At 39.1% G+C, this 26,561-nt stretch overlaps 1 protein-coding gene across 5 annotated transcripts in view; it reads left to right on the top strand.

Moving 5' to 3' along the window:
• Nucleotides 1-26,561, top strand: part of EPHB3 (EPH receptor B3) — a 231,858-nt gene that overhangs the window by 182,017 nt on the left and 23,280 nt on the right. For 2 of the 5 annotated variants that reach the window (XM_044060044.1, XM_044060039.1), the window contains exons 7-14: nt 413-578; nt 3,656-3,764; nt 4,825-4,893; nt 13,109-13,161; nt 13,959-14,081; nt 14,150-14,415; nt 22,794-23,009; nt 26,353-26,502. In XM_044060044.1, the coding sequence (XP_043915979.1) occupies nt 413-578; nt 3,656-3,764; nt 4,825-4,893; nt 13,109-13,161; nt 13,959-14,081; nt 14,150-14,415; nt 22,794-23,009; nt 26,353-26,502 (1,152 nt within the window). The remainder of the gene's footprint in view (nt 1-412; nt 579-3,655; nt 3,765-4,824; nt 4,894-13,108; nt 13,162-13,958; nt 14,082-14,149; nt 14,416-22,793; nt 23,010-26,352; nt 26,503-26,561) is intronic. The other 3 variants (XM_044060040.1, XM_044060041.1, XM_044060043.1) reach the window with 3 other exon arrangements.

The following is a 26,561-nucleotide window of genomic DNA, read 5'->3' on the forward strand; positions in this document are numbered from 1 at the left end:
TTACCCCCTTTTCAGATTTTATTTTTTATTTAAAAAAAAGTGATCATTGCTGGGAACATAACCATAAATGGTGGTGTGGTGTAAAGAACTATGTTATGAAACACAGCACAACCATTACCATAATGTCTCTGGTAAATATGTTTTTGTTAGTATTTGTATATTTACTGGTCCAACCGGTCAGTACTGGAAGCCTGCTACACTAACTGAGTCACTTCAAATCATTGGAGGCATAGGCTTGCAAATCATAATGTAAAGATCATGTAGGAGGCATAGTCTTGCATTCACTTCCCTTAAACATTGTGAGTCACTGTCAAGTTCCCATGCCCATAGATAGCATGTTACCTTCTCACTTACAATGATTGCATTATTATTCAATAAATATTAACGTTTGCATCTTTTTCCTTGTGTCCAGGGTCAGGGAGATGTAATAGCCCACACAATCACCAGCCAAAAGAATGCAGTTCGTATAGATGGACTTAAGTCAGGAACTACTTATGCAGTTCAGGTTCGTGCAAGGACTGTGGCTGGATATGGAAGATACAGCTCAATCCTGGAATGTCAGACTCCTACAGAGAAAGGTAAGGAGAACATCAATAGACTTGGGAATTGTCTTTTATAACTGCAGAGGAACACCTTGTCAATGTGCCACCTAAATTCAAGATGAATTGTGCTGCTATTTGTGAGGGATCCAACAATATTCTAAAGGACCTTCTGAAAAACTCTGCAGCTTTATTTGCATTAACTTTGGCCATATGATAGGAGTAGCTCTAAGTTGACTATGAGGCTGGTACCATTTTGATGTTCACTTCTAAAACTGCTGATGGGATGAATAAATACTGTAGAGAAGATGGGGTTTGATTTTATGAATTCTACAAGAGAAATGGAAATCTAATTGGATTAAAGTGAGATAAACAAGGAAAGAAATCGGGAGTCTTGGAGTATCCAAGCAGCTTACATCTAATTTCAAGGGATGCATTTGTTGTCATGATAGCAATCAGTTGACAGAGACAATAAGAGGTAGTTTAAAAATGGAGTGTGATACTTTTTTTTATACAATGTGAAGTAGGAAGGTGGAAACACCCAAGAATGTTCCTTTTTTGAATGACCAATTAATAAAGGATGACTGCAGATGAAAATTAATAGAGTGGTGTTAACCAGAAAGAAAGAATGTGTGGAGGAGACAAAAAAGTCAGCATAAATTACAGAAAACAGGAAGCTGACATGCAGAATTACACATAAAAATACTACAGGTCTAGGAAGTAATGTTTCACACATTGAGACTGTATTGGGAAAACCCAAATTGTATTTGGCAGTTATTTGTGATTCTTGCTGCATAGATGACCATGATTGGTGTGACCGTACTGGCTAATTTGTTTCACAAAACATGTGGTGATGATTGTATGGTGATTAGGAGAAAAAAATCACAAATGAGATTTAATTGTGGATGTTAGAGAGAATGGAAGTATTACAGTTACTTTGGAAGTGAATAATCAACCCATAATTAATTAGTAGAATTTTTGTTTCCTCTGATGAAATGAAAAATGATGCAAAAGTGTTGCTAGTGGGACATTTTTCAGATGCTGGGTTCAGACTGTGCCTTTACTGTAAATTCATCTATGAGGAACCAATTCATGTAGTGAAGTACTGGAAACTAGCTAATGAATGAAACCATTGTAAGTGACGATTCTAGGTTTGGTGCTTAACATATTATGTTTCATATTGCAGCATAATTCATTTTTCTTATTACAGTTTAACAATAAGTGTCAGTAAAGCATCTTTTTCTGATAGCTGTATCACACTGATTTAAAATATACTTATCACTGCATTATATATGCTATAATACAAAGAAGTGCCCCTCAAGATATGATATTTCATAGAGTTGTGATTTCTTTACCCAAATGCACAAAATAAAATATAATAAGAGCACTGAACCCTGTTAAATACCACTTGTGGCTTTTTGCTCACCAGTTTTCCTATAATTGCTAATTCCTACTTTCTTTCTGCTAGCTATATTTAATTACTTTGGATCCCACAGCCATCACTTGTTTGCCCATCAGTTGTTAGTGAGGCCTAATGTCAAAGACCTTGCTAAAATCTAGAACACTGTATCCACTTGGTTCCTCACCATATCATTATTAACAATTTACTCATAAGACAGGATCTGGACAGACAAAACAAAAAACATACCATGTCAGTCCATAGAATCCACACCCATCTGCTAGACAGTTTCCTTACAGGATCTTTTAAAACCTACTTTTTAGCAAGTTTCTGTAACCTTTCTTGGAAGATGTAAGACTGACTAGTCTCTAATTCTCAGTTACTTCCTGGACTATTCTTTTTTCTTTTTTTGTGGGGGGAGAGGGGTAGTCAGGCCTTAGTACCTTATTCTTGTCCTTTTGCTTTGTCACTGATGCCTCCCCTTCATTACTTCGAGTTATAAATTCTGCTATATGACATTTCCTCACAAGGATGTGGTGTATGCTTTACTCATACCTTATCTGATGAAATGACACATCATCTCCATTGTAGTTATTTTAGTCAAACAAAAACAAACTATATATGTAAGGTTTGAAGTAAAACCCTGTTAAATCAGAACTAGAACTAACAAGTAAGCTTTTCTGAATTACAGATAGAGACAGCGGAATATAGATGTAACACACGCTTTCCCTGCTGCTTGCAGCAAATATAATGTTCTTATCTGTTCTAACGGGGACTGATAGGCTGTGATTGTGTCTTTATAATCACAGCATGGTGTTACACACATAATACAGAGAACAATAAGATTTGTTTTAATTTTATATTGATCTTGGAGGTAAAGTGTGACTTTTTAAAGCAGTGTTTATATGTGTTTTCATAATTTTCTACCACATCTCTATACATTGTTCTTTGTTTTCAGTGAAACAAATATACATCTGGTAAAACCAGAGCACCCATTTTCCCACATTGCAGCAGACATGCTCACAGAGCTATAGCAAGATCCTTGCACTGAATATTGTCTTGGCGATGTCAGCACCACACAGGCACTGTAGCTAAATTGCTACAGGAGTGAGCTGAGAAAACAGTATATCTCCAGATCTATGCTTGTTTCCTGCTATTGTTGCATAGATTCTGTAACTTGAATAAAGTACTGATCAGTGATCTTCTTTAATTCAAATGTAGCATCATCTCCTTTCCTACGAGTAGATTGTAGTAAATCTAAACCGTACTGTATAAAACTATTAAAGGCAGTGTAAAGTGTAATAAAACAAAGCTTTGTCAGTATTCACTTCCAAATAGCTTATACAAAATAATATATCTGAATAAAATTGGCATGCATTGTGTAATGCTGTGGTGTTTTCTAGCCTAGCTTAAGTTATTAGTATTAAAACATTGTTACACATAATACAACTGACATGCTGATTGGAGAATTGCTCTCTTACCTGCTGATTAATAAGATAAGTCTACTGAAGTAAGTACAAAATATTTTATTTATTTGGGGTTGTGTAGAAAAGTTTTAAACTATTGACATTTTTCAAGATGAATAACTTGCTTTACATCTCACAGTCAGATTCAAACCCAGGTCTCTATTTTTTTAGCCCAGCATATTAGCTACTGTACTGTACTGTGCTGCATTTTGTTGAACCATAAAGCATAATTACTGCCTGTTTATTTACAGAGGGGGAAGAAAAGAAAATTGGGGAACAACTACCTCTGATAGTGGGATCTGCTACAGCTGGCCTTGTCTTTGTTATTGTTGTGATCGTGATCGCTATTGTGTGTTTGAGGTATGTTTTCTGCACTTACTGTTCTTTACCAGTATATTGATATTTTTTGTGGTACTAAGGATGATGGGTTGTCTTCAGAATAATAGTATTATCAAAGCAGGTAGCTGTAGATTCTTTAAACTGCTGTAATTTTAATTGCAGTTTAGTAAGTTGTGAGTTAGTCTCACTGTCCTTTCATGATGAAAGCTCTTTGGCCTCTTTATATCATATATTTTAGCTAAAAATGTGCTTGCTTTTAGTAGGAGAATGAAGCCTTTCATTCAGCAATGCAGTTATTCAAAGTTCTGCACAAGGATATCCACTCTCCACTGTGGTGCATAATGCAAGCTGGATACAGGACTGCCCTTAAAACCTCTCTTTCCCTTTTTTTCTGCTGCAGTTGTACCTTGCTGCCTTATTCTGGAAATATAGGTTCATAGATTAGTAGCAGACTAACTGCTTTTGTGGGCTATTGTAAGCCTAGCCAATTACCCCATATGGGACTCAAACCCTGCACCTTGTGTTTGTAAAGTAAACACCTTAACCATTATGCCAACTTCCCACTATATTTAAATGAAATATGGAAAAGATTTAATCGGTGTTCTTTTTATGTGAGGGTTTAAATGATCCTTGCATATTGCCTCCCATGATGTACCATTCTGGTCATCACTTGTATACTTCTGCATCATTGTTCATGTCTTCTTTTTGATTTAATTGCATTCCATGAACCACTGTTTTGTATTTTATTCAAGTAAGTGTTGTACTGTACATTTTTAGTCTGATTGTCTACACTCACCCCACCTTTTCTAATTATCTAAACTCTTTCTAATCTGACATTTCATTCTCTCTCTCTCTCCCTCCTCTTCTTGATGAAACTTCATTAAAGTCTGTGTTCCTTTTTCTTGTATTCCTTAATCACCTTCTTCCTCCTCCTGTGTTTATTTCATAGCAATTCCATGTGTACCATTCACATTTGTAAGCACTTAATTCATTGTTCTGTATAACTTGTATTTATTTCTACAGATGTCTACATCAGAAGAGGCATACAATAAGAATGTATTGTTTTTTGCTCTTACTGCAGGTGTAACGGAAAAATGCAGCATGGGAGAAATCCTAGTAATGTGAAAGCAAATGTGCATAAAAAGCAAAGGTGCTTATCTGGCAAATTATTTTCTTGTAATAACGGTAATAATTTAGACACAACATAAACTTGATAGCTATTGTTACCATAATGTGAATATATATGAAGGCTGTCTGCATCCAAAGCTGTAGTTGCTGCCATTAATAATGTTTGCATCAGTAAAAAAATTGAAAAATTTATGTAGTACAGCTGTCCTCCTGTAAATAAGTTTTATTACGCTTTTAAAACATGCCATGGATCTCTCTTTCAGTAACTTTCTATAGCTTAGTAAAAAATCCTTTAACAATATTAGTCAAATTGTCACACAGCATTTGCGTAATCTAACAGTAATGCAGTGTTAGTGATTACCATCTGAAATGAGTCAAAACTGTTACCTGATTTTGAAGAGCTTTGGCTGTAGGAAAATACAGGACTAATATCATCAAAGTTTGGATCTTTGGCACAAAAACTTTATAAGGATGCAAACCTTGCCCCCAAGCATAATAATGCACAGCCCTTCTAGAAATCTCCATTTTTTTCTGTCACATATGACTTTATTTAGCACAATGACCCCTTCAATTATTGTGAAGTCTTCAAGAGATGTTGTGGAATTTTCCGTTTTGGCAGGTAGTGACTGAATCATATCTTAGTTAGCCTTCAGCTTTCAAAGAGCCTCACATTCTCAACCTTTCAAGGTCCTTTTGATGCTTTCTGGATTTCAGAACTTCAGGCTTTACTAGTCTCTGTACTAGGAGATGTTGCACAAAGACATATCTGTGAACATGAACCCTTATTTTTTGTTGGAAGAAACAAAAAAATCTAGCTTTAGTGCATTTTTTTATGGGCAGGACTAAGGGCCTTAGAAAAGATGATTTATTGTTTGTACCATTTAGCAAAGGAAAGAAGGGCATAAAGGTCATTAGAAAATATATCACCAAATCACATTCTGATGGCATTGATTATTGATCTGACAAATGTAGTAAAGCCTTTCAAGGTTGTTCCAAGGCACACTCTTATCAGAACAGTCCCTACTTTTTTCCATAATGCTTCACTGGATGATCTCTTTGTGGCCATCACATGGTCGTCCCTTTCATGCCATTGCAAAACACTACAAACCTAATGAGATATCCAGGTCCCAGTTTCCATCAGGACCACAGTGGCTTACTTCCTCCTGGTACTGCGAGTCCTGACCCTTACTTTGAAAGTACAAATACAACAAGTAACAGCAAACTCTTTAAGTTTTGCTGAGGGGCTTTACTACCTTCCCCACCACCTCCCATACCCGTGCTATTTATATATGATGCTAACAATCAGATCATTGTGCTCAGACTTAATACTGTTTTCCATATTTTACAGTTACATTTCTGCAGGTGTGAGAATTGCTGTTAGCGTCCTCAGAATTTTAATGTGAACCTACATTGATCAGTGGTACATCCTCATAGGGCAGTGACTCAAGAGGATTGAGGTGGTTCTTGTTCGTATTATTTACTGCAGCTAGGGTTCTCTGTTGTCCGATACAAAAGTTATGGGCATTCACCACTACACTGGATCTGTGAAAAGAAGCTGTGGATCCAGGAAACCTCCCCCCTTCCTTATGCTTTTGATTTTCCTTCCTTCATTTGTCATAGTTAGAAACTGTAAGTTTCTTGACAGTCTGTGCATTATAGGGCATAAACGATAAGGTTTGTGGACTAAGAAAGTTGTTCGAGTGTTCCTGACACTGGTGGCATAAGTCGTGTTAATTCCTTCAGTAAGATTTTCTACTCACAAATACAGCATTATAGTTAATACCCATAACTTTTGCATTCCATTGCATGATTGCAGTAAGAGCTATAAGAGATTACCACCTTTTCATGTGTTTGTCATTTTGCCTTGATCTATAATAGCACCACATGAGGTGTGGATAAATCTTCAATAAGACACATTCTGTCATACACTTTACATAGGGTCTGTCAAGTAAGTTTGTTGCTGCCACACTTCCTTTTGCATCAGGCTATAACACAGAAGAGCGGTAGGAAGTGAACTGTGGGTCATTGAATAAGACCATGGATTTTTAGCTCCACTGTCATAGGCCCAAGTCAGTCCTGGATGTTCTTCATGTTTCACTGTTGCAGTCATTACATTTGGGTTATCTGCTTGTAGGTAGCCCTCAGTTGGCCTAATTAACAAAGTCTTGGGTCATGCGTCAGTTGCTGTCTCTTCTTCTATGACGTCAGGGGTATAAAACATGCAGCTGACGCCATTACATCAGTCTTTCTTGCCATGCCCAAAGCAGAAGCAGTTCGCAAGTGCCAGTCGGCTTACTCCTGAAATTTTCGTTTTCGAGTTTCAGAACCAAAGTCTTCAACTAAAGCTAAGTACCCCGTTGGGGAAACTTTTTCTTGCTCCTTACCGATGTCAGTAAAAGTTAATAATTGCATCACTTGTAGAAAGTAAGTACATCATAAAGATTTTCATTCGTACTGTATTCCTTGCCTAGGCCCTGACCACGACGTACCTTGCTGTCGGTTTTGTGCTTTATTTAATCAGCGCACTATCCATCGTCAGTATATTTTCGCCTCTAAATATTTTGCTTCTTGGTTTAATTATCCAGAAATGTCGTCGGTTAGCCATCCGACTACCAGGATTCCGAAAAAATGCAAAGATAAAGACAGAGACAGGCCGCCGAGGTCCAAAACTGCCAACGGCGCTTGTCCTAAGCCAGTCGACAGTTCGCCGATACTCAGTGAGGCACTTTCACAGACCCTGATAGCCACTATTTCTGATTCGCAGGCCTCTACTGAGACCCATTTGATGTCCGGTATGCCGCGAGATGCTTCAACTATGGAACCCATTGATGTCTCTACCTTGGATGGGTCGGGAGCCACTGTGCAGGCACCGGCTTCTGACGGTGTATTCAGGCCTACGGACTTGCATATTAAATCGATGCCTCCTTCTTTACTTAGGCCTAAATCTCGATCCATGCCTAAAAAAACAACGCCCAGGCCATATGCTCAGGCCTCTCTGCCTAAAAGACAAATGATAAGAATGGCTGAGGATCTAATAACTCTAATCAGGGGTAGCCAACCCCCCCCCCCCCCCTTCTAAGAGGCCTAGGACTGAAGTGGATTATGAATCTTCTGATCAGGATACTGTTTTTTCTGATTCTTCTAATGATCTGGATTTGCCCTTATCTACCTTTGAAGATTCTGATGCAGAGGACTCCATTCCCTCTGCTTCCCCTCCTGAGGAGGATTTTTCTTTTGGGGAAACCTTACATACTCTAAAGGAGCATTTCCATTGGGAAAGACAGGACTTTTCTGAATCAAAATAGAGGCTTAGGGATTTTCTTCTCCTACCTCAGCATAGGACTTTAGGTATTCATCCTGTACTAGACATTGTTGATGATGCTTTTTCGGAATCTAGTTTGGCCCATGATTCCCTGCCTCCTGCTCCCAGAAAACCTGACAGATACTACAGGGTCCCAGAGTCCCACAAGTTCCTTTTTAAAAATCCTATTGCAGATCCAGAGACTATTTCACAGGGGCCCAAGGGCATTAAGGCTTCTACTGCTAAAAATCCTACCCCTTCTGATAGAGACTCCAGGGCGCTGGATAGATGGGGTAAGAAGGTTTACACTTCTGCAACCTTGCCCATTAGGGCTGTAAACTGCCAGTTTCATATGTTAAAGTATCAGCAATATGTTATTGGACTGCTTAAACTGAAAATGATGTTGATTCCTGACTGTGTAGAAAATAAAGAATTACAGGATTTAATGCATTCTGCTGAACAAGTTGGAAAACATACTTTGCAATGTGGTTTTGATTCATTAGAGGCCTTTTGCAGGGCTGCTGTTACTGGGTCTGTGCTCAGAAGGCATGCTTGGCTTAAGGAGCAATCTTTGCCTGATCATGTTAAAGCTTGGATGCTCCTTTAAATCAGGACCACCTGTTTGGCAACAAGGCTGAGGAAGTTCTTAAAAAGATGGAAGATAAAGTTAAATCTATGCAAACTGTTAAAGGTTTTTTACAAGTTCAGCTTCTTGGATTTAGTAGGCACTGGCCCTCTAAGAATTGGTTCTTTTCAGCCCCTTCTAGGTCTTCTCAAGCCAAACCCAGACACAGCAAAAACCCCAGGTTTTAGTCCCAGGGGACACACAGAACTAAGCAGTGGGGGGCCTCCACTTCCAAATCTGGGAATAATAAGACCCCCCCCCCTATGGTAAACAGTCTCAATGACTTCCTTTTAAAATTTCCAAGCACTTATCAACTGACTGCCCCTTTGGGGGGAAAGATTGCTCTTCATGCAAAGAAGTGGGAATTCATTACCCAGGACAAATGGGTTTTAAATGTAGTGTCCCAGGGATACACATTTCACTTCCACACGTTGCCAACACTAAGCGGGTGGCCGGACCTACCCCCAAATCAGTGGGCAGAGGCCCAAAAACAAGTACTTTCTCTCTTAAGCATGGGGCTATTCAACTGGTACCAGAAGAGAAAAAGGGAGAAGGTTTCTACTCAAGACTTTTCCTGGTACCCAGAAATGACAATTCATGGCCTCCTATCCTGGACCTGTCTACTCTAAACACCTTTTTGGAGAATCCAAAATTCAAGATGCTGACTCTTCACCAATTACTTCCTATGCTAGGCAAAGATGCCTGGTTGGCAACACTAGATTTAAACGAAGCATACCTGCACATCCCAATCAGGGAATCTTGCAGAAGATACCTACGCTTCAAAGCAGGCTACACGCACTATCAGTTCTCTGCACTGCCCTTTGGCTTATCTACTGCGCCCAGGGTATTCACAAAGTGCCTAGCTCCAGTTATTGCATTTTGCAGGCAAAGAAATATTCAAATATACCCATACCTGGATGATTGTCTAATTCAGGCAGAAAGCCAGGACATACTTTTGAATCATCTGGCCTTTGTACAAAGGGTTCTAACTTGTCTGGGGTACACCATAAACGAAAAGAAATCGCAACTGGCACCTCTGTCAGCAAATTATATTCCTGGGAGCAAGCTTGAATACAACTTCCCAGATGGCTTACCTCACACCAGAGAAACAAATTCATTTGACAACCTACTTGAAACAAGTGGCCACAAAAACCCTGCTATCTGCAAGACAAATACTGCAGGCCCTGGGGTTCATGGCCTCCTGCATTCTTCTAATTCCATATGCAAGACTGCATATGAGGAAACTACAGTGGTATCTAAAAAGCCTATGGTGTCAACATTCTCAGGACCTAGAAACAACAATTCCTATCATACCTTGCCTACGCCTAGAGTTCCTTTGGTGGGCAGAGGCTTGCCACCAAAACAAGAGACTATCTTTCACACCACCCCCTGCCACCCAAACCCTAACAACAGACTCATCAGACTATGCATGGGGGGCTCACCTGGCAGGGAAGTGCATTCAGGGCAAATGGAACCCAAGTCAAATGCACCTGCATATCAATCAAAAAGAAATGTTAGCTGCACAGAATGCTCTGACAGCCTTCAAGGACTACATTCTTCCAGGACAACTAATGGTAAAGATGGACAAACACCACTGTTATCTGGTACATAAACCAGCAGGAGGGTACACATTCTTACCCCCTCTGCAGACTAGCTATGGCATTGTGGAACACAGCCTTGAGCTACCAAGTGCACCTACAAGCTCAGTTCCTGTCAGGAAAATTAAATACACTGGCAGATGGACTAAGCAGAAACCTCATGGACCCACACAAGTGGAAACTGGAACCAAGGACTTTCAAAATCTTGACAAGCAAATGGGGGAGCCCAGATATAGACCTGTTTGCCTCTCCCCAGAACTACCAATTGGACAAATTTTGCACAAGGACTCCCCACAAACAAGCCTGGAAAGTGGATGCTCTGTCCTTCAGCTGGAAAAACCTATCAATCTATGCCTTCCCCCCTCTGCTCTCCAAAGTACTACTAAAAATCAAACAGGACAAACCAAGGATGATTTTGAGTGCTCCAGACTGGCCCCGCCAACACTGGTACCCCCTTCTGCGCAGTGTCATGGTTATCTCCATGGCACCTGCCTCAGACTCTTTCCCTGCTGTCTCAGCAGCAGAACCAGATTCTGCACCCTCATCTTCTAACACTGAATCTTGTAGCCTGGCTAATTACTTAATCTCTCCTTTACCATCCCTCAGCAAACCTGTGATGGATATCATTTTAGAGGCAAGGAGGCCTCATACTAGAAAATCTTATGCTGAAAAATGGAAAAGATTCTGTGTGTGGAACCAATCTCAAGGGATGAGCACAGCAGCACCCAGTTTACCTCTGATTTTACAATACTTAACTGAGATGCTTCACAAGGGCCTGTCTTTTTCCTCCATTAAAAATCCACGCCTCAACCATTTCAGCTCATTGTAACACAGAACCTCCCCTCTTCTCTCATCCACTGCTCAAGCAGTTCCTCAGAGGGCCAAAAATTTGAGACCACCCCGGAGAGCTCCAACCCCAGCCTGGGACCTTAACTTTGTCTTTTAGAAACTCACTCTACCTCCTTTTGAGCCAGCTGCTACTGCAGACTTAAAATTTCTTTCGTGGAAAACAGCTTTCCTTTTAGCAATCACTTCAGCTAGAAGGGTGCCTGAATTACAGGCCCTTATGGCAGTGGAGCCTTTCATCATCTTTCTTGCGGACAGGGTGTCCCTCAGAACCAATCCATCCTTCATGCCCAAGGTGGTATCCTGTGTAGCTCTTAATCAGTCCATTCATTTGCCAACCTTCTTTCCCAATCCACAGAATAAAGGGGAATGGGTACTGCATTCCTTAGATGTGCACAAACAGCTTAGATTCTACTTGGACAGGACTAAACCTCAAAGGAAATCTGAACTACTGGTGGCATTTGCTGCAGGGGCAGAGGGGAAGGCTATTTCAAAGCAAACCATTTCTAAATGTATAAGCCATTGCATTCATTTCTGCTATAAGCACCATGGAAAACCTATCCCCCAGGGGATCAGACCTCACTCCACCAGGGCTGCATCTACCAGTACAGCCTTTCTCAGAGGCGTCCCTACCAGGGGCATCCTAGAAGCTGCTACCTGGAGTTCTGTACGTACTTTCACCAAGCATTATCATTTGCCAATTTTCTCTAAATCCAGAGCTGGCTTTGCCAATGCAGTCTTGCAGGGCCTTATAGCTGGCCCTAATGATATCTAAATTCCTCCTCCTAACCATAGCTTTGGGAATCTACCCAAATGTAATGACTGCAACAGTGAAACATGAAGAACATAGTACAGTTGTGTACACTTATCATAAATGTAGATGTTCGAGTGTATTCACTGTTGCAGTCCTGGTTACCCTCCCTCCAGCCCCCTAACTTCTTTTGGCTATACCTCTACTTTCCTTTACTATGCTTAAAAGCCTTTTTGGTGTATTTGCTTTTTTTTTTGAGGTATATCTTTGTACTTTTATATTTAATTGCTTCCCATTTGGGGGGCACCTGACATCTGGGGCAAGAAAAACTGATGTAATGGCGTCGGCTGCATGTTTTATACCCCTGACAACCTGACGTCATGGAAGAAGGGACAGCAACCAACGCAAGACCCAAGACTTTGTTAATCAGGGCCACTGAGGGCTACCTGCAAGCAATAACCCAAATGTAATGACTGCAACAGTGAATACACTCGAACATCTACATTTATGGTAAGTGTACACAACTGTACTTCATGTTCTGCCTGTGATTATATGGATTTTCTTCTCCAGTTTCTTCCTACCTCCAAAAAGCCTACTTGGTTATTGGCTACTCTAAATTGTCCGTAAATGGCAGTCCTGTCTTGTCTTTGTGATCCAGTTGTGGCTGAAAAGAGCCTTTAGGTGTCTGTTTCATTCACCTGGTTAATAGTAAATAAGAAGAGCTTTGCAACTGTGATATGACATTGCTTTTTCAAACCGTCACTAAAGGCAGCAAAAGTTCTTAACCTTGCAGCTTAAGACATACAAAAGAATTAATTTGGACTATGTATTTTATTGGGCAGTTGTTCTCAAAAGTATTATTACAATGTCAGTAGCCGCTGTGTAATTGATGATACAGAGACATGCATCTGTTGGACAAATTTATGGATATGTTGTGTTTGTGCAAGTCCAAAATAAATTAAGGAATTGAGGTTTGTTTTGTAATCCATATCAGTCCCAACAGCTCTGTTGCCACCCTTATAGTTACTCATGTAAGATAAATACTGAAGTGAAAAGAAAAATTGGAAATACACACGCATGTATGTATATATACATATATACTGTTTCTCTTTACAGAAAACAAAGGAATGGCTCAGAGTCCGAGTACACAGAAAAACTGCAACAGTACGGTGAGTAGCCTGAATAAATACATGCACAATGGAAGGAAAGGCTGGAAGTTTCTATAGTACACTCAGCCTTTATGCATTGTAGGCTGTCTCCAAAGTTGCTAAAGGGTTCTTCACTCCAAATTAAATCAACTCTTCGCATACTTGTAAAAAAGTGATATTGCATCCAGAAGTAAATTCAGAGCAGAGAGGCACAGATTTAGAAAATTGTTAATGAAGTTGTGCATAATTCATTTGTTTTGCCAGTTTTGGAAATAGCACTCTGATATTTTATAATTTATTAAGAAGTTAATGTTTGTACTTTTCTAATAAAAGAAATGAGTGCTTGTACATAATGACCTGAATAGAGTGCTGTTTCCCCCAAAGATATGGTGTTTGTCACAAATTTTGCCTTTGTATCAAATGTATACTTGGATGTTGTTGCCCATCATAATGTGGTAACAGCTGTAATATTACAAGAACTTGCTCCTGTTTGGTGGCAGATTGTTATCTGTATTGTGGCAGTGGTTTTAATCTTTCAGATAAGAATTGAATACTGTATTTATTTTAAGTCACAGCATGATCTGCTGCCACTTTTGTTTACATTTTATATTATCCCTTTAACATAATATCTGAATAGCTGAGTGGCTTTTTCTAAGGTTTCAACTCAGCCCTTTCCTGTGTTCACCTAGGTCTTGATAAAAGTACAACTTTAGGACCTTGTGCACACATTTGGTTCCCAAAAGTTAAATTAGTAATTGAATGGATGAAAAACTTGACACTTATTAAAATCTGAAGCTCGGTTTATTTGTGTCCCACAGTTACTCCTGGTGTGAAAGTTTACATTGATCCTTTCACTTATGAGGACCCCAATGAAGCCATCCGTGAATTTGCAAAAGAAATTGACATATCCTGTGTAAAAATTGAGGAAGTGATTGGAGCAGGTAAATCCAATTCCTTAAAACAGATTATATTGTTTTTATTTAAAGGATTGTATTTATTTTCTAATAAGTCTGCATTTTTCAAACAGGAGAATTTGGGGAGGTCTGCAGGGGTCGTCTGAAGCTTCCTGGACGTAGGGAAATGTTTGTGGCTATTAAGACTTTGAAGGTGGGCTACACAGAAAGACAAAGACGAGACTTTTTAGGGGAGGCGAGTATTATGGGGCAGTTTGACCATCCTAACATCATTCACTTGGAGGGTGTTGTGACCAAAAGCCGACCAGTTATGATCGTCACAGAATTTATGGAGAATGGAGCATTGGACTCCTTCCTTAGGGTAAGCGAATAACAAAATTTTTCTTCCTAAAGTAAAGATGCAGCAAAGGAAAGCAATCATGACAATATAGTACATTGCCAAGCAGAAAGTGGTTTAATTAGTGTGCCTGCACTACTGTGTAGCAAGTTAAGGAAAAGAACAGCACACAAGCTAGATGTTGCAGAGCTGTGTTTGATTCCTGCCTTCTGTACTTGCATAATGTTTACCCTTATACAAGTTACTTAAATATACCCTTAAAACAGTCATTTCAGTCTAATGAAGAGGGTTAGCAATTTACCAAAAAATAGCATGGAATGTAACTGTGTTAATTAAAAGAGAGTGTAGTCCACATTAAAAGCATCTTTTGTCTAAATGCTAGCTAGTTTAGCAAGTAAAACACTTGTGTCGCAATAGATTTACTGTATTTCTGAACCTTAACTGTATCTCATTATGCACTATTCAGAACTGCCCAGAATATTTCCTTGAATGTAGCTGCATGAAATCTGTTAGGAGGCCAGTATGTTAAAGTCTGATTTATCAGCAAATGATAAAGTGACAGTGGAATGTTATAAGCAATTATATTTCAAAAATATTGTGTGTTTCATACAGTTAATGCTGTAGATTTTGCATCCTACTTGTGATATTTTTCTGTGCTTGGTGGTCTCTCTATTATTTTATGTTAAAATTGTCTTTACATCTGCTGTACTTCACATTTTTATCAGTGTAAAAAGAGACACTTGAGCATTAGTATATATGCATATGTATGTGTATATATATATATATATATATATAATTATTATTATTATTATTAGACGGGTTGTTCCTCATGGGCCGCTGAGTTTTTCACAGGATGATTCAAGAAGAAAAGCTAGTTTGTGGGCAAGAGCACATTTTTAATATGTGGAGGAAATAAAACCTAAGCACTCCCTGAAGCAATATACTGGCTTTCATACTTCAGACACATCATACAAAGAGAAATATCATTAGGATTACATATCATGGCTGGTAATGTCAAAGGTCAACATAAAACAAGAAGACTAGCAATGCAATGCAATAAATTGAGACAGACACTTCCAAGATGGATGCCTTTCTATCAGTGATTAGTCATCTGTCTGAAGACTGTACAGTTGGAAGAGTTATTTATGTAGTTGCCATGGGTGGACATCACCTTAATGCCACTTAGTAAAAGCAGCAACATGGGGACCAACTTAAATATTTGTGGTCATTGTAAGTCATGCAGTTAATGACAGAAACAATAAGGAAAATTCTGGTTTGAGATTTCTTGATTGGGGTAATCTTTCCCTGCTGTAGTTACTCATTAGTATAGGCCCCCAAATTGTGGGGATACTGACAAAACCCCAGTTGGATGCTGGGTTTTTGGAGTGTGTATATTCACCTCAGTGTGACTGCAAGTTCTAGAAAGGAAGGCTTAATCTTTATGTGCAAATACAACTAAATTGTATTCAAGATTTAACTGCTTGTGTGCAGATATTTGGTATATCACTTGATAGTAATTCCTGCTGACCATGTAGTTCTGCTGGGAGATGTCCATAGAGAATAATGGAGATACCTGGAGAGCTGCAACTTGTACAGCTTGTCTAGTCTGAACTGTAGTGGTGAAATGTTATTGGAATTCTGTGCTAGTTGTGGATTGTCTGTACAAAACATCAGGTAGGAACACAGAGCTGATCACAAGTATACTTGCTATAGAGATCCATGACTGGTGTTGAGTTCATGTCATCTGTCATGAAGATATCAGCAAAATGAAACTAGAAACTCCAAGACAAAGTCCATGGCAGCAGATGCAGGACAGCAACCAACTCTTTTAACTCAAAGAGCACTTTATTTGTGGAAAAAAAAATAAAATAAGTTGAATAGCAGCAATAAATAAGCAATAACTCAAGCACTTGTGACTTTTTCAAGATAAAGCACACAATCAACACTCCCTTTTTTTAAATAGTAAAAGACAACCCCCTAATTACTCTCCACCAGTAAGTTACATTCATCAATTAAAATCTCATAAATTATTCAACAGCTGGATAGTTCTTTTTTTAAAGGTATAGAAACAGTATAAAAGATAAATAACACTCTCTCATTGTAAACCATAAAATGCATAATATGTTGCAATAAAAACATTCACCATCCAAACATTTAAAATAAACTGTATGTATATGTATATACACATACACACTTCTCTTTTTATCTATTTATCTGTCTAGTGCCTTCAATTTGAGAAAACATGCTAAAGACAGGGCATCATTTATACCTGGCCAACTTGTTGCATTCATTCTAATTTGCCATATAGCCTCCTGTTTTTCTAATTGTAGTGTCCATGGGCCACCCCTTGGGTCAATTTCAAGTCCGTCCAGAATCATAAACTTAAAAGTATGGTCAGGGAAATCATTACAGTGTTTTGCAAGGGCATTCGTCTCTTTCTTCAACCTTATTTCTCTAAGATGTTCGTAAATTCTACTTTTAATCTTCCTTTCAGTTTTTCCAATGTAGTATGCTGGGCATTTCATGCACAAAGCACAATATACCATTCTCTCAGTCTGGCACGAACCTTTCTTTTTTTGTCTTTATCATAGTCCCATTTGTTACACAGGAGAGTCCCTCTAAAATGTGTGTACACATTGTGCATGACCCCCATTTTTTCATATAGCCTACTATAGGTTTCTCAATTTTTGCTTCAAGAATATTTTTGAGGGTTCACCCCCTCCTCTATACTATGTTCGGTTTTTCACCTACCCATTCTCGAACATCATTGCATGATCTAACAATAGCCCAATTCTTATATACGATGTCAGCAATACTTTTTCTGGACCTGTTATAGGCTGTAACCAGTGCTGACCTGGAGTATGCTACTCCTATGGTCTCAGTTTCCACCTCTACATTCTCCTTACTGGACCAATGATAGGCCATAACATCTACCACTCTAGCATCAGTTACCCCTATGGTCTCACTTATTTCCTCAAGCTCATCTGTCTCTGTATATCCATTAAGGTCATCCATCGCTATAAGTAAATGTGGTTCATTTATATCCTGGTTAAGGATGGCTTTAAAGTGTCCCCTTTCTCTTTTATTTACTACTTCAATAAGTAGCTCGTTCACTAAAATAGTAGGATAACCCCTTTTAACAAACATTTCTTTCAATAATTCACATTCTCCAATGAATGTTTCAAAACAAGTAATTATGCGGGCAGCTCTTACAAATTGCCCCTTTGCGACAGCCTTTTTCTGTTTGTGGAGGTGAGCACTGTTTAAATGCAAGAAGCTATTAAAATACGGTTCCTTACGGAAAATTTCAGATTGGAACACCCCTAAAGAGCTATTCTTTACCAATCTAACATCCAAGGATGCAATTTCACTTACTCCTACAGTGTGGGTGAAACTTAAAAAACTGGGTAGAATTGTTAATATACACTAAGAATTCATTAATCATCCCTTGCGGGCCAACCCACAACACAAAAATGTCATCCAAAAAACAAATATAAAGTCTACAATATTTATAAGAGACTGATTCTATTAAGAACTTTTTCTCCCACTGGAGCATGACTATGTTTGCATACAGGCCCCCACAAGATGAGCCCATAGCAACCCCCTTTGTCTGAATAAAGTATTCTTTATTGAAAAATATAAAATTATTCCTTAATACCAGGTTTAAAAGTTGTTCATAAACATTTATTTTTGGTTGAGGAATTCCTCTCTCATGTAAGTACTCACAAAACCATTCCATACTTAGATCGTGTGGTATCACTGTATATAGGTCTTTCACGTCCAAGGTTATAAAAATCCCTGCTTCATTAAATTCCAACCGGTTAATCCTCTCCAAAAAAATCCCATGAGTCTTTACATAAATAATCTTCATTAGCTAACAAAGGTTTTAGCTTGATGTCTAACAATTTTGCTAATGGGTAAGTAATAGAACCTCGCCCATCCACAGTGGGTCTCATAGGGGGGCCCTGTAAAGATTTATGTATTTTTGGTAGTCCAAAAATACATGGTGTATTTGGGTACAATACTGTTAAGAAGTTTAGTTCATCTATGGAAATGGATCCTTCAATAAAAAAAACATTGAGGTCATTATGAATCTGATTATATGCTCCATTCAGTTGGTTAAGTGAACTGTTCTCATATGTTCCACTCATCAATACATTTCTCATTCTCTGATTGTAATCCATAATATCCACAATCACAGCCCCTCCCCCTTTATCAGGTTTAATAATTCTGAGACCAGAGTTACATTTCAATTCCTGTAAACATTCTAATTCATAAACATTTAAGTTATTGCCCCTTCCATTTCTTTTCAGATTCCTTAAATCAAATTCACATAACTTCTCAAACATTTGCAATGTGGGATGCAGTGGGGGTTGTACCTGCTAGAAATATGCAAGGGATTACTAATGTAATCTACAGATTTAAATAAAACATTCAGGTTCAGTTTTCTTACAAAGTTTTTTAAATCTATTATAGTATTAGCAAGATCACATTCAGTATCTGGTACAAAAGTCATGCCCCTGGATAGCAGATCACAGGCAAGTTCGTCCATAGGTACTGAGGAATAGTTGAACACATTAAAATCCCCAGTGTTGTTTTTCATTATAAGACATGGAGGGCATGTGTTTTCAAGGTTCATCTTCTGCCCTGTTAACCGCCCCTCCGAGTCCCCCTTCAATTCACTGTCTGTCCCCCTCGACCTCTGTTGGTCATATAAGTCCCTTGAGCTGCGTTATCCATATTGTACTTCTGTTGGAGCCTCTCTGACCTCCTCAAAGATGAAGATATCATGAAGATATCAGGATGTTTGGATCAGAAGAGAGGTACTGCCCCGTCAACAAGCCTCCGGATGGTGGTAAAGATGTGGTCAGATGAATGTTAGTGTCAGGATGGAAACAGAAAGCTCAAATTTATAGCAAAGCCGGAGAATTCCTAGTAGATACTTTTTTATGAGATTATTTTAACTTTTACCTCCTGAAGGGTTTATCCCGTATACTGAGAAAGGTCATGGATTTTAAAGGTATAATGCAGCCATTTAAGGTCTTAGAAGCAAGTAATGTGGCTAAAAGCTGGTTGGTGTTTTTCAAGGCAGTATCCATAGAACTTGCTAGTGTGCAGTGGAGGAGATGGGAGACTTCTCGTTAAAGAAAGTAAGAAGCTTGCCTTGCAGTGATAGAAGTGAAGATGTTTTCCGGATTTGGATGATATTTACCAACAAGCCAGGAAGGCAGGTTTCAGAAGCTGTGACAGATATTGAAGTGAAATGAAGACCTGTGTGTGGGAGTTTGACTTGGTTATGGAGGAAGACATTTAGATGGCCCTGAAGAAGCTCTGACAAAATATCCTTCCACAGGGTTAGGGGACATTACCAAGGCTGCTTTCGGCAAGGGTGGAGAAATGCTGACCTCACCTATGAACATTGTTGTGAGATGAAAGGAACACTTCAAGGAATTTCTGAATCCAGGAGCAGTTACACATGAATTGGGTCCATTTAACTAGATAAAATAATTGCGAAAATTAAGTAGTAACGTGTAGAAATGCTGTAGCATACTGCGTCACACCTGCACCATGGTGCAGAGGTCTTGTATTGCATAATGTCACAAAATATGACAGTTCGTCTTCCCATGTCTAATATGTAAATGCTGCCTCCTCTAATCAGAGTTTCACTAACTTCTTCCAATCATCCAATGCTTTCCCTGAAGGCCCTTGTAAAGTCTCGGCCTACCACCAACTCGAGCAGTCTTTTCCAGTGGTCAAAAACTCTCAATCAGAAAAAAAAAAGCGGCATACTTGCTGAGGTGCAAGTTAAGCAGTTTCACTGTTACACTGCTGATTGAGTAGAGAACTATGACTAGAAGTGGATGAGATACTTGGTATTGTCAGGATGTCATGATCAAACCACAGCTGCTTGGAATGCTGGGACACTGCCATCATTTGTTAATCCACAGGTAGTGTTTCCCAGATTCAGTGCTCAATGAGAAGCTTGTACCTAGGTGGTGACAAAAGTGCATAACAAGCTTAACCTTTCTGGACTATTTTAGAGCTTAATCATGACAATCCATGTACTACAGCAACAATAGTAATGATAATAGTTATACTAATAATAATAATGACACCCCATTCTGAAGATTTTACCTGTCGTTTCTTTTTTTTCAATTACCTTGTTGCATTATCTTGATCTTACTTAATATGAATTTAAGCTGCACTTCATCTGCCAATCCTCTAATTAGGGGAAGTGGTCCCTTATTCTAGCCACTCCACAATCTGTATCCGCTATATTGTAGATATTTGCAAAGTGCACAGAGGCGCATCCTAAATCCCTCTGCATTGTTATTTAAGTACTTAAAGCAAGACTACACCCAGTAAATAAGATACAGATGCTGTTGTGTAAAAACCCTCTTATGTCAGCGATGTTGTTACAGAGATTAGTTTAACATAATTCTGAAGTAGTAAAGGTTTCAGGACTGGCCATCTTATGAATTGCAAAAAATCATTAAACAGTTGAAGTTTAATGGCACAGTTAAATATCTACTGACATATATGTCTACTTTGATATCATTGCAACAGGACATATGGGGGCTGTATAGTTCAGAGTACTGTAATGTATGTAATTGTACTGCATTCACATAGCCAACATGAAAATGTTAACTTGCAGTCTTTTTATTGATTACTTTCGGGGGGGGGGGTCCTTCCTAACCTTTTAAGCTCTTCGGCTTATTTCTCATCTCTTTCTGCACCCTCAAGCATTGTTGCAGTCAGATTAAGAAAAACTGGGATGGATCAGCTTGTTTTTCTCATGTTAAACAGTGCAGTTTCAGAGAGGCCAAGTTAGCTGCAGCCCAACATTCAGTAATTACTGATGATCACTTGACGAAGCACAGCATCCACTGCGGTGCTGATTAGGGAAATGAAGACGAATTTCTCAGTCTGCAGAGGAACTGTTCTTTTCATCAAGACATCTCATGAATTTCAAAAGCTCAAATCCCTTTTCTTGTTTTGCTGCCTTGACAGGATCTGAAAGAAAGATGCGTTTGCTGCCTCATCAGAAATGTTGACCTTCAGGGCTGGAAAGAGAGAGAGAGATTTTTTTTTCCATCAAATGTTCTTTCAGAGCATTAAACTCAAGAGATCTTGTGTTTGTATATACAAACATACACACAAACTCACACACAGCTATACATTCCTAATACCAGTGTGTTTGGTGTCATAGTCAAATTCCAAGACTGTTTTTACCCTTTTAAAACTCGCTCTGGATGAAAAGGATGCTGACAGTAGTCAAACCACTTTTTTCACTCCTGTCTTCATTTTGTCAGAGTGCATTGTTTAAGCTATATTCTTGTGCTAAATGTGGAATTGTATCTCCAAGTGCACAGCAAACCTGCTGAGATGTGATAACTGATAGATTTTCCTTAAATACAGCTGGTGTTTCGTTTTCAACTTGGCTGTAATACCTCACAAAAAACATGATTTGTACATTTGTCCAAGTCACATACAATCCAATAAATAAGGAGATGGTACCCACATTCCATTGTTCACTCATTTTGTGTACTCATCTGTGTGTGTGTGTGTGCGTGTGTGTGTGCGTGTGCGTGTGCGTGTGTGTGTGTGAGTACGTACGTATGTACACGGCTCTTTGTTACATTACCGAAATTCAAATTAGCGAAAAATCAGTCGAGCGAGACAACACAGAAATGGCATAAAACTAAATATTTACTTTCCCGAAGTTTAAAATGTCGAAACAGCAACTGCTTCAAAAGAAAACAGCTTCTCTTATATTTTTGCAAGGAGGCAAACCCATCTCCACCCCCCCCCCCCCCCATGTAAGAGGACCAAGATCACACTACAGTGAGGAAAAGGGTACATTTCCCGAGCCTCACTGTACTGCAATCTCCATTCAGAAGCTCCAAGTGCAGCTGCTGCTTTAATATGTTAAACTTCGGGAAAGTAAACATTTGCTTTGATGCTTGATACAGTTTTGGTGGTTTTGTCTTGCTGGATTTATTTTTGCTGATTTGGACTTTCTGTAATGTAATATAGACCCATACATAGATAGATAGATAGATAGAGAGAGAGAGAGAGAGAGCATTTCAGAAGTCTTGTTGTCTGACAGCTGAGCCCAGTAAGCAGGCCTTCTGAAAATTATGTTTTACAGTAGCCTTCTTTCCTTATTTTAATGTATATGACTTAGTGCTGTTAAGTAGTGCTACACATTAGGTCATAGTCCAGTATAACAACAGATTACATGAAAAAGACTTATGTTTTCCTGATGATTTTACTCACAGAATCCACAGCAATATAAATATCAGAAATGTTTGCACGGTGGTAGCTGAAAGTGAAGATTAGATATTCTTCTGTTTTCTTTCTTTCTGATGCTCATTTTACCCCTTCTCGTGTATTTATAGCTCAACGATGGGCAATTTACAGTGATCCAGCTTGTGGGTATGCTAAGAGGCATTGCTGCAGGAATGAAGTATCTGTCAGAGATGAACTACGTTCACCGTGACTTAGCAGCACGCAATATCTTGGTCAACAGCAACTTGGTCTGCAAAGTGTCAGATTTTGGACTTTCTCGCTTTCTAGAGGATGATCCTACAGATCCAACTTATACCAGTTCACTGGTAAGATGCAGATGTTTACTAGATTGTTTTTAGTACTGATAAGATGCAGATGTTTACTAGCTCTTTACGTAAGGACTGACATTAGAATGGTACAGGACATATAATATTAAAGTTTTAAAATAATCACAGTTGTACAAATTGGGCGCTGGCTAAGTAGGTGATCTTGAATAAAGCAGAGCCCAGGTGAATTAGACTTTACATCCATTCACCTGTTCAGATACAGGGAATTGCAAGATACTTACAGCAAATAATTTTCATCATGTACCTCGCCTTTTCATTCATGAATTGCCTATGAGTTCCACCTTGTTACCTTATGAAAGCTTTTGAAGGGACTGCAGTTATGGCATGTTGCAGTTATTGTTCGTTGCCCTTATCCATCTATTAAATTACTTAATTTTACAGTAATAAATTACTGCTTATAATTTTCAGTTAAATTGTATACTGTCCAGATCTTACAGATATTTATATGGACGGTTTATGAATAAACTGTGTGTATAAAGACATTTACACATCTCTGTTTTTCAAGGCATCTTTGGAGTTACGTAAATAGACATGTCAGAGCTCAATGGCTTACAGTTGCATCATTATACAGAGCTCTTTAATACTATTAAGCCAGTGTGCTGAAATGCAGTAGATATGTATATGCATTTTAATGTTTTGTCTTAACCTCATGCCATGAGTGGGCAGCCTAGGAGTGAAGTACCAGCTGTGGGAATAGTGCAGTAAACAGTCAGCTGACAGTAGTAGCCTTGGTCTGGCAATCAGACGTGTTGACTTTGTCAGAATTCTCATCATTGGTAACACATAAGTAGGGAAGTGAGTCACATCGTAGTTATCATGCCTGTCTTTCAGGAATTAGCTTTACAGTTTAGTGCTTGGCTGTGATAGGAGCCTGCATGTTGTCCTTATGGGTTTTTGCTTGGAGTTTCAGTTTACTTCCACTTCTCAAATATGTGAAACAGGTCAGTTGGTGGTACTCCAAAGTATCCGTTATGTGTGTGTGGGCTGATTCTGGGTGGGTAAATGTGTATACATCTTACAGTAGGTTTCTAATGTCATCCACCCACTGAGTGCAAGTTTGCAGTCCTGCCAACCCCCCCCCCCCATTCTGAATAATATTAAGCTGGTATTCTGACAATGAATGAAAATGCAATTGAATTAAAACTCCAGGGAGTGTATAAAATGGCACTGGGTTAATAATAATAAGTCAGGTAAGTGTTTTATAGTTAAGCAGCAGAGGTTTATTGTGTCAAAATATCACATAATGGCTGTAGAGCAACATTATGGAAATATATTGTATCTAGAGTATGTCCACTGATGCTCATTCTCAACAGTGGTGTCTGAGTCTTGTTGTAGAAATCCGTTTTCATGTACTGGTGGCCTTCACTACATGGTAGGGTCCTCAGCAGTAGCAATTCCACATAAAACCCACTGTAGCATAGTGCCTCCTCTCCCCACCCCTGAGAGTCCTGCATTATGTGTTGTACTTTTTCTCAACCCTCTCATATCTAAACCACTAGTTCCCATCTTGCATGACTGACCAGTTCAGAAAGTGATATGTCTTGATTTGTATGTCACTTGAGTTGCAAAAAAGTACTAAATGGTGCAGCAGTCTTGCAGACAACATGCACAAGCCGGCAACACATTTACTGTGGGTCTGGTGGGTCAAGCAGTTTCATCTGTCACAATACTCTGCTGCAACCCATAGACCTCCTCTCCAGCCTTCCATGGCTTGCATGGTCCAACACTGGCTGTTGTGCAGTCTAGCTGGACCCTGCATTAAGCTTTTTGCATCCTTTCTGATTTATTTTTGGTGACTGGCGACACTATGTGTGTGTTTGTGTGGGGGGTGTGGGTGTGTTCTTGGAGATCATGACATTCGTCCTGTACTGTTGAACTCCCACATGGTGAAAGACATCAGAATGCTTTCCAGATACTCTGGTTTCTTTGTATCAAGATCACAGAACATTGCACATATTATGCATGATCTAAACTCTCTGTCTGGTGAAGGCATCAGCTAATCCCATCTGCTGTCTTTTGGTGCTCACAGTATTCTTGTATAGTCATTAAACTGACATACTAAAGACCTACTTCCACCAGGCACTATATGTGCTATCATCTGTGTGGTATAAAAACAAATGCAGACATTGTAGATGTGGCAAGGGTGTTGCCAGGCATACTCTTTGTATTCCAAAGAGCACAATTTTTTCTGAACCTGTTAGAAGCATTGGGGCGTTATTAAGCCATATGATGTCTATCACCATCTAGATTAATGCCTCTAAAAACATGTATGTAGCTTGCCTACAGAGAGGATTGCAAATCTAAAAATGATACCTCTAATAGTTTTTGACTGAGCAGCTGAAAATTCTACGCACACTAAATCTGGGGTGGGTGAAGGTCGGAACAGCTCAAGTGATATGACCACATTTTAAATGCAAAGTAGATGGGGGGTAGCAGTAAGCATCTGTGAGTACAAAATGGAGTTCACTGGCTATACCCCTGGGTATGGATAATAGTAATACTGATACAGGTCTGTGCACTAATGAGTTAAATATAAAGTTTTTTTCAGCTTGGGTGGCAGACACCGTGGCTAGCCTACCTGTTGATCTGTTTTATGATTTCCCTGGCTAGTAGTACTTAAAAATGCAGAAAAAAAAAGGCTCTGTGCCACACAAGGATACAGCCTTGGTAGTGATAGTGATGATCCAAAGCTGACTAGCATTCCATACATTTGAGGAATTAGTGATGGAGGTATAAATGAACATCTAACAGCAAATCACCCATCGTAATAGGATAGAGGTAACCTCGATTACTATATCTTTGACTAGAAGAGGTAGGTAATGCAGAGTACAGCAGCTGGTCAAGACATATGTGCTATACCCCACCAACCGGTGCATAGCACAATAGCCATATGAGACAGGCACAGGGTCATGCATGATGTAGGGGCATTCTAGGGGGTGTATAGATGTTAGACTATCATGAAGACCAACACATAGGCCAGGGAAAACTAAAGAAGCCAGTATAGCAGCAGTCTGGATGATGGCCTTCTCTCCACTGAGGTATCATCACTTTACCATATGCTGATTGACAATGAGAGGAGAAGAGGCAGATCCTCCAAGGGGGTGGAATGTGTTGCAAGCAACTAGATGGTTATAGGGAAATGAGATGGCAACACAGACATTATGGGGAAATTAATGGGTGATAGAGTAGCAAAAGCAGTTTGATTTCCAAAACCATATACAAAAAAATAAAAAATATATTTTTGTGGAATTTAAAATGTCACATTTTGTGTGTATTTTTGATTTAAATTGTAATTCCTTCTTCCTAATTCTTTTTCATATAGGGTGGAAAGATTCCCATCAGATGGACAGCCCCAGAAGCTATTGCCTATCGAAAGTTTACTTCAGCTAGTGATGTCTGGAGCTATGGTATAGTCATGTGGGAGGTGATGTCATACGGAGAGCGGCCATATTGGGACATGTCAAACCAAGATGTAAGTTTATTGAAGATCACTTTGCTTTCATCTAGTAACTTCGTTAGCTGTTCCAGTGG

This window comes from Protopterus annectens, chromosome 1.part2, assembly GCF_019279795.1.
Source record: "Protopterus annectens isolate FY-2018-M chromosome 1.part2, PAN1.0, whole genome shotgun sequence".
In the NCBI taxonomy this organism is placed as follows: Eukaryota; Metazoa; Chordata; order Ceratodontiformes; family Protopteridae; genus Protopterus; species Protopterus annectens.